The sequence below is a fragment of the Tauraco erythrolophus genome, chromosome 13 (genome assembly GCF_009769465.1).
Source record: "Tauraco erythrolophus isolate bTauEry1 chromosome 13, bTauEry1.pri, whole genome shotgun sequence".
Lineage (NCBI taxonomy): Eukaryota > Metazoa > Chordata > Aves > Musophagiformes > Musophagidae > Tauraco > Tauraco erythrolophus.
This window is the reverse complement of record NC_141477.1, coordinates 250,764-259,930: the sequence shown is the minus strand read 5'-3', so window position 1 is coordinate 259,930 and position 9,167 is coordinate 250,764. Positions and strand designations below refer to the sequence as shown.

Here is a 9,167-nt window from a genome sequence, read left to right as displayed (position 1 = left end):
ATGGGAGAAGTGGTGCGGGTCGTGGTGTTCATGATGGCTTTCATCAACTGCAACGGTGAGTAAATGCTTTGATGTATGAGAACAAAAATCAGAGTACTGAGAGGGTAGGGAAAATCTTTTGAGTTATAGTGTCTTAATTTTAAAAAATTGTCAAGTGTGGCAAATCTTTAGTTTCTTGTATGAAAAAATAGAGCCTGAGGGTTCACAAGAGTCTCCTTTGGTATCAGATACAACAAGTTGCTTTTCAGAGTTGGGCAAATGGGGCAGCATCGGGCAGAAGGTAAGCTCTCATGCCGCAAAGCAAGAACAACACAGGACTGTTCAGGACCCTTGGAGAGGAGCTGCTCCAGTGTGTTAGCTTCCACAACAGTCCTTGTGAAGCTGGAATATGCGCTCTTCTAGAATTTAATAATGCATCACCGTTGTTCAGCTAGTATGGTCCTGGGAAGAAGAGGAACTGTAATTGTGAGACTAGGTGCGGGCACACGTATAATTCCCCTCGGTCTCTCCTGATCTGCTGACTCTCTAGGTGCATTAGGAGAGGTGGTACTGGAATCTTTGATTCACATGCCCATGAGGCATATGTGCCGCTCTCGGGGCACATACGGCACTGACATCGGCAAAGAAAGGTTTTGGGAAACAGGAGAAAGGTGCTTTAACAAGTTGTATACAGAAGCACAGAATTGCTCCTGACATTTAGAAAGATGGGTTGATGATCCTCATTTCATTATAAAAAAGCAGCTTTGCAGATTTCTGGGATCTGCCTCTCAATCGACTTACTGTGATTTAATGCAGCTGAACACAACCAGTGCCTTTCTGGGGAGAAGGGGAAAGGGAGAGCAGTATAAGGGGGTATGGGTAGAGGTAAGCCAAGTCCAGCTAAATTCTGGTAACTTGCTACTTACAAGAGGCACTTCCCAGAGGAGCTGTGGTCTCAGAGGTCAGACAGCTGGAAAGACTGGGAGAATGAGCTGGCTACCACAAAATCCGCCCTCTCTTCTCCGGTGTCCACTTGAGTGCTCGGCAGGGTGCTTATCTGGTCAGAGCAGGTATGGTCCAAGATATCTAGATCAGATCTCAAGTCCTCTAAGGCTAAAGCAAAAAGATTGGGTTCTTGTTCCAGGTCCAGTACTTCAGAACAGAGCCCTAAAGGCTCCAGCCCGCACAGCGCTTCCATGCCACCGGGACAGCTGGTGCTGGCAGACTGGGAAGGAAAATGCTCAACTGTTTTAGAAAATGGGCCAGAATATGAGTTCAACTTTTTTTTCCATTATCATGTGTTATAGATAATACAAAGCCCTCTGATCAGTCTTCTAATCTCTAACATAGAACTTCAGATTTTTGCTGGGTCCAGTTCTATTTCCCTCTGGTGGGAGAATATTTGTCTGAAAGACTACATCCCAGACTGGGAGGAAATACTGCTCTTAAAAATGCTGTCTCAGGGACTTCTATTTTGCCCAGTTTGTCCCGTTCCTTCCTATCAGCTCTCCGTTGGAGTCATCCCTCTGGTGTTGGGGATGGTCAGATGAAGAGTGCAGCCGCTCTGCAGGAAACCGGCAGATGCTCGCAGCTATTTCATGGCACACAGCGATGCAAAACAATATGCAGTCACCTGGTAAAGGAAAACCAAAGCTCTACATCAGGAACAAGCTTCCACCATGCTCAGCCCCAGCAGTCCCCTTGGCTGTCCCCGTGGACACGGGTCCACAGCTGCTCGCCCACTGGCACCTCCTGTTAGCTCTGGGACGGGCTGCTGCCCAGAGAGAAGTGCTTATCCCCACAGGCCACGCTGCTGGGTCCTGCGAGCACCAGGGAAGTTGCACTAAAAAATAGTGACGTTAATGAACGCAAGCGTTGGGCCTAACAAGCATGTTTAATTGCAGTGAAACAATAAACTTGCTTTGTTCATCCTTCCTCCCATATAGAAGGTAGAAGTCAACACTGACCGTGGTGTTGTCAGAGCATCCCGTGTCAGTGGGGGAAGCTCTTGCTGTTTGACTCATCGCGTGCAAGCGTAAGCAGAAAGCCAAGCAGCAGAAGTACGGTGTAAAGGCTGGGGCTAGAGGGCAGGAATAAGAGATGCTCCTTGAGGTCTTGTGAAGACTGTGGCTGTGATGCCACCATCAGGAGCAGGATTTGTGCCTCTCTGTACTGAGAAGGAATTGACAACTGGCGAGTGTCCAGAAACAATAAAAATAGCCATGAGGTCAAAGCAACTGTTCACTTCTCTGTGCTCAGAGCGGTGAGGACAGGCCCTTGTTTAGGTGGCTGTGGTCTACAGCACATCTAAGACGCAGCCACATGCTGGCTTCCACTGCCTGGTGATTCCCATCTGTCGTAAGGATGTTCTCCTCTTCTGCTGCGTTCTTATTTCTTTCCTTCAATTCTTGTTCCCTGCAGCCCTCCTGGATCTGTCTGGTGTCCACCAGGTCAATGGCACATGGATGGGATCCACCATTTTACCATGTACCTACGTGCCCTCAGAAGGCTTCACACAGCAAACACTCAGCTGGAGCGTGGAGAGAGACTATAGCACCTCTACCATCTTTCGGAGGGACGATTCTGGTGACCACATCTTGTTGTCTCGGTTCCGAGACCGGGTCAGCGTCCCAAAGCACAGCCCAGGGAATGCCTCGCTCCTAATCGAGAACCTTGAAATCCCTGACAGTGGACACTACACCTGTCAAGTCATCTGGAGGTCTAAAACTAACAACTTCATAACAAAGGAGGTGTCCACTACGGTTAAAGTTGTCAAAGGTAAATCCATCAGTAAAGCTCTGCTCTTGTGCAGCCAGTTTAATCTATGGAGCACCTAGGAGAAGCAGCAGCTGTTGGGAACAGTCTTTCACACCAGACTGTCTACCCACATCCAGGCTGGGTATGGAGGCATCTTGATGAGAAGAATCTCTCCTCCTCCCTTGCTGTGTTAGCCCTTCTTCTCCACTCGTGGAGATGTAGGGATGGACTGGGGAAGGAGGATCAGTTAGCACACACCCCAACCTGGATCTACGAATGGGCCACTTGAACCCATGGTGCTTGAGATAACATCCAGACCCAGTTTTGGTTCTGTGCAGGTCGTCAGCATCTCTCTGGTTCTTGTAGCAAGTGGGACAGTGAGTGGGTGTTGTACTAACCAAATCTGCCTTCTCACCTTCCCGAGCACCCTCAGCATGTGTGTGCCAAAAAAAACCGTCTTTCTGCACTCGCTCAACAGAGCAGGACTTGTGCGATATGGCAATAGCAATGGTGGCATGATTGGTGCAAACCTGGCTTTAGGCACAGGTGAGCTGAGCTTAACCCGTGTGTAGTGGTGAGGAGAGAGCAGTGCCCCAGTTCCTCCCGGGAAAGCACTGAAATCCAGAGCAAGAACTGCTGTGGAGGGGAGGACCTTCCCCACCACAACCTGGGCCAGTGTGACCCGGGCCCCATCTGCTTTGTCTTCCAGTCGCGGCCACCAAGCCCATCATCAGGGCGGGCGAGCTGGGGCTGACGGCGCCAGCAGGAGCCAGGACCAGCCTGACCTGTGTGGCCAGCGGGTCGCCCCCCATCAGCTACCGCTGGTTCCGGAGCACCCCGGGAGGGAAAGCCCTGCTCCTGAGCCACCAGGCCGAGCTGGCGTGGGACAGCCTGCAGCCCTCCGACGCCGGGATGTACTACTGCGAGGCAGAGAACAGGGTTGGGGCTGCGCAGCAGAGCGACCCTGTTGAGCTGAGGGTGAGAGGTGAGTCGCCGGCCGGAGCTCCTCATCCCCACTGCCGGAGAAGGCTGAGGCAGGGCGTTTCCTCTTCCATAGCAGGATCAGACACCTAACACTGAATATGAATTGTGTCTTGATTGCCACCCAGAGGAAACCACAGGGGCTGGCATCCTCCCCGCTTCAGAGTGTGCCTCATCACAGCAGGGGTCAGGAAAATGTCCCCTGTGTCCCTCTGGGACCAGGACTGTGTGGGATGGGAGCCTGGCTCCTGCCCTTGGCACATCTGGCTCTTACTTGGCTTGTACCACAGACGAGGAGTTGGGAAAATGACCGGACGACCAGTGTCTCCCGCCGGGTCCCTGGTCACACAGCAGCCCAGCACTGAGATGGGCAGCCAGCGGGCTCATGGGCGCACAGAGATCGCTTTCCGCCCCACTGCTGCTTTGCAGAGCAAACCCCGCTGTGCCCACAGGGCAGAGCAGCTCTGGGCAGGGTTACAGTGCGTTCACCCTTATGCTTTGCAGCTCTGCCCGCGGCAACGCCGGTCTCCAGGAGGGATGCCGTGTCGGAGGGGCCTCCCGTTGCCACAGGTGAGTGGAGTTTTGTGCTGGAAAACGCAAGATTTGCACTGCCAAGGGCAGCATGATGAATGCTGTCCGTAGACCAAACACCAAATCCAGCTGCTGCAGGGAACGCACCCCGGGGCTGTCAAACTGGGTTTTCTCTCGGCAGGAGCTGCCCTCCCGGCTGCCCATCCACCCGGCTGCCCATCCACCCGCCTGCCCATCCACCCGCCTGCCCGGGGTCGTTTCTGGCCCGCATGTGGCTTTGTGCTTCAGCCTGGAAGGGCCGAAAGCGCAAACCGCTGCCCTCGGCCCCGGCCTTCGCGCTCTGCCGGGGGCTCGGCGGCAGCGCCGGGCTTCGTTCGGCCCAAAGCGCCTCGAAGCGCCTTTCGGGCGCTCCCCCGCTCCGGGGCTCTGCTGGCGGCGGGTGGGCAGGCGCGGGGCTCGCCTGGGCGCAGCCCGGGCCTCGTCTCCGCCGCCCGCCGCCGCCACCGCGCTCTCCCCTCCCGCAGGTGCCCCGCGGGCCGCGCAGACCCCGCTCCTCCCGGCGCTGGCGGCCGCGCTGGGCGGCGGCGCGCTCGGGGCGCTCGGGGCGCTCCTGGCCGCGCTGCTGCGCCGGCGGCGGAACAAGGCGGGTGAGCGGCGGGCACGGGGCGGGCGGCGGGCACGGGGCGGGCGGCGGGGCGGCGTGGGGGCGCGGACGGGGCGGGCGGCGGCACGGAGCGCGGCCCGCGGGCGGCAGGTGGCAGCGCCGGTCCGAGGGGACGGGGCGGGCGGGACGGCGCGGCGCTCGCCACGGCTCCATCCCCGTCCCCGACATTCCCGTCCCCCTCACCCCCATCCCCATCATCCTCATCATTCCCAGCCCCCGCTGGTCCCTTCTAGGGAGAGGCAGGGTGGGAGGGCTGTTCCTGACGGTGGGAATACCAGGAAGCAGCTGGGTTAATTTCTGATTTTTTTCCAAAACGTGTTGATGCACATCTTCGATTCTTCTTCTTCTTTTTTTTTTTTTTTTTTTTTTCCCCAGAACCTCTCTATGAAGTTGCTTTGTGAGTACCGTTTTTCATCTGGGACGTTAAGAAGACTTTAGGGGCATCGTACTGATGTCTGTTTCCAAAAAGCCTCTTTGCTCAGTGAAAGGCCAAAGGTTTCTCTGAATTGCTGGGAGAGGATCTAAGTACCTTGACAGTCTATTTAGTCAGCAGCATCAGGACATCGGCATTTTAGTGCAGCAGGTAGCAAGAGAGAGTCTGTTATTTAGAATGAAAGAAAGATATTCTGGGTCCTTCATCCTGCCTTGCAGACGCCATGGGAAAACTGTTGCCTGTAGTAAATTCCCACCATTATTTCACAACACAAACGACAGGAATTCTCAGCTCTTCCCCCAGGATGAGTTCATTCTGTGCTTGCCTTTCTCTTTAAGAAACATCCTAGTGCTTCTCCAAGTATTATTTTGTGCAATTCCTATTTGCTTACAATTAGTCGAACATATCTCCTTCTCTGTTCTAATCTCAACCTTTAATCCCTTCATAATAATTTCCTATTCAGAGACATACCTTAGCCATCTGTAGCCTCACACATTGCTATTTGCACTAATTATTACTGGTAGTTACTTTCTGAAGGCTGGATTATCTACTGGTAACTCTTTTGGAATAATATGATGATGCCATGAGAGTTTATGGTACCAATGTTAACTGTTTATTGCTTCCTTTCGTGTGTATAATTCTTCTAATGCTACTTTCTAGTGTCTTTCAGAGCCTCCCAGGCCCTCATGAGGTTACTATAAACTTTGCTTTTGCTGTTCCACAGATTATGTGGTAGATCTTGTCTTTGACTAAGATGTAAATCAAATGGCTTCTGATGTAGTCGTCCGCCTCAATAATGTCTCTCTGTTGTTTCAGCCATAGCACTGCAGATGTCACAAGGCTGGAGACTGATGTGGAAGGCCCTGTTAAGTGTCTACTCAAGGAGACAAATTCTAAGACTGAAACATTCAATGACACTTTCACCGTGGAAGACAACAGCTGTGACAGAATATGCATCAGAAAAAATCCTGAGTATGAGAACCTTGTGAATGCAATGGAATCAGAATATGAAATAGAAAAAAATTAGTAGAGTACCAGCTTTTCCACATGAGCAGCCATGCAGGGTTGCAGATATTGAGTGGTAAACTTCACCAGAGGAAACTCTTCTTCCTGTCTGCCTTCTGCTCTGATAAATATACCAGTCTCACAGCTTTCTTTAACCCAGGGGAAATGCATAGCCTTCTTGGGCTTTGGCAACTGAGGCTCTGCCCGTTGGTGCAGAAACCCTCAGCCGAGTGGTTATCTACCTCCTTTTGTAGAGCGAATAATTTCTGAGCAGCCTGAAGGACCGGGACAAGGAAGAGAGAATCTGAAGGAGTGGAAACACAAATGTCTTTAGCCTGCAAATGAAGATGTGGCCGGGAGCAATGCTGCTAGCCAACACCACCAGTGAGGTGTACTCTCAAGTGCGTGTTCCCCTGTTAGGACATCCCGGACTGCAGGGAGCCAGGGATTGTGCTGGAAATGGACGTCCTCTGGCTTTTACAGCTCTGCAAATACTGGTTGTACACCCTGCTTGTCCTTTAGGCTTTTTTTGTTAAAGGTAAGCACGGTAAAGGGACCACAGAGGGGGTTTGATGTCCCAGGAATGTTATTTTTGCTATCAGACTGGAGCTCATTGATAGAGGAAGAGGGAATGGCCCTGTAGGTGATGAGCCTCCTAACTGCTACTCTCTGGTTTTCTCCTGGAAAAGCCGAATTGGTGTTGAAGGAAATGCTAGCATTTTATTGTTACAATGTGGGGGCCAGAGGCATAATAAAATAGAGAGAAATTTGAGGCATTTAGAATAATGATTGAGCAAGGGACCTCGCTGGACACAACAGACTGACACTGATTCATTCTGTGGGACACAAGTCAATCTGTCTGATTACAACAGAGATGTTGATGCTGACCTATGGTATAAGGATGCTGTGAGTGCTCATGTTTGCAAAATGCCTTGAAAGTGCTTGATAGTGCAACATATTTTCTTTCCCAGGGCAAATACAAAAGGCTTTAAAGGATTTTGTTGTGTATGAATTCTGATTTCCTTAGTGTTTCACCATCCAGCACCACCATTTTTCTGTTGCCTGCAAATTTATGCTTTTTCTCGGTCTTCTGGTTTAATTCTGCAGAACAGGCAGAGGTACAGTCATGGCCGTGGTTTGACTTGGAAGTTTGTCTTGTGTTTCTCTTTTAAAGGGGAGAGGACAGGAGAGTCAGCCCACACCAGCACATTTAGGGCTGAAGGTTTGCCATTAGCACCGTTCTTCCAGGTGCTTCAGCTCGTTCCAGTTTTATTAGGACTTTATCACTCACAGCTGGGTGTAAACTGTTATGCTACTGAATCACTGTCAGAGGTTGGAGGGACTCTGGGGATGCTTAATACTGAATCTTCCTTCACTGCCAGTGGAAGGCTAAAGTATGCTTGAGAGCCTGAGAAGAGAGGTGTCCAAACAATACTACAAACCTGCCTGTGGTTTTGCTCATGAGTTAAAATCCTTGACTTTAATTTCATGCCATCGCTCAATGTGTTGGTTTGCTCTAAAAAGCAATTTGTCTTAAAAAATCTTCTGCAGCTCCCTATATATTGGCTCTCAGAGATTCAAATCAAATATTCCCTTCCAAATGGAAAATAGCTCCGTAGCCAGCTTGGGAGATGGCTGAGTGCTCAGCTGAAATGCATCAGGGCACAGAGACGAGGACCCCCAGGGAGAGCCCTCAGTAAGGCAGGAGAAGTGAGGAAGCCCTGCAGATGTGTGCTCAAGAGCTTGGGGAGGGGGGACAGTATCTTCCTCCTCTTCTGGTGCTTGCAGGCTTTGGAACTGTTTTGCCAGTGTCTCTTCTAGATCAGCCGTACTTCTGCTGCTGACTGCTCTAAAATCATGAGATCAGCTTAGAAATAAGAAGCCCACATACCCTACATGAGGTTTAAGACTCTTCTTGGAATGTGCATGTTGGCTTCTCCTTTTTTATCCAGGTGGTTTCTGAGCTACAAGGCCACCACTTTCATTAACCATGGATTTGGTACAGTCCTGACAAGGAGCCCCCAGACCGTGAGCCCAGTGCCACAGGCTTTGCTGTGGGGTGTGCGGTCTGTCACCGCTGCTTAAACCCACCCCAGGGCGTTCCTGGATCTCTGGCAAAGATAAAAAAGAAGAAAAGTTCCTTTTTAAAAAAGCAGCAGGGCTGCATGCTCAGCTGTCCCTGCCTTCAGCTGCAGCGCGTTTCCCGCAATACGCTGTGACTCAACAGCCTGGTTTGCTTCCTCTTTGTTCATCTTTGCATCCGAGCCGTGCTGGGATGCTGGGGTGCTCAGCCCTCCCTGTCCGGCAGCGCCCGTCTGTCCTGCAGGCTTGGCAGGCAGACGAGGCGGGGGGCGAGGGGGAATGCCACCTCGCTTTGGCAAAGCACATTTGTAGGAAGAGTTTTTGGCTTTTATTAAATCCGTCAGCGCAGCTGCAGGAGCATGAGGAAGCAGATCAGCTCTGGGTCATGCAAGTCCTCCTTCTCGGCACTGCCTTGGACCCACGTGGCCTTTGTCTCCGCTGCCATGGATCGTCCCTTCCCAGGCCAGCAGCCCAACAGCAGGTTATGGCCTGAGTGCTGGGAAGAAGAGCCTCACTTTTACCTTTAGTGCTTTGAATTACAACGACACTTCTTCTTCAGGACTTCAGGTGATTATGAGGCAAGATCAGAGAGAAAAGTACCCTGCTCGTGTTATGAAGGTTTCATAAAAACATGGCAAGGGCCACATGGGGAGGGCTGTGCTGCAGCATCAGGCTGCTGCGTGTCCCGGGGGGACAGCCAGGCAGTGCCTGCCTGTCCTTGGAGGGGCTCCGGCA

The 9,167-nt window shown here is 51.8% G+C and overlaps 1 protein-coding gene across 1 annotated transcript; it reads left to right on the top strand.

Moving 5' to 3' along the window:
* Positions 1–6,372, top strand: LOC104381451 (V-set and immunoglobulin domain-containing protein 4). Its single transcript, XM_086619896.1, has 6 exons — positions 1–55; positions 2,401–2,757; positions 3,446–3,721; positions 4,040–4,093; positions 4,728–4,891; positions 6,127–6,372. The coding sequence occupies exons 1-6, from the start codon at positions 1–3 to the stop codon at positions 6,370–6,372; spliced, it is 1,152 nt and encodes a 383-aa protein (XP_086476022.1).
* The last annotated feature ends 2,795 nt before the right edge of the window (positions 6,373–9,167 follow it).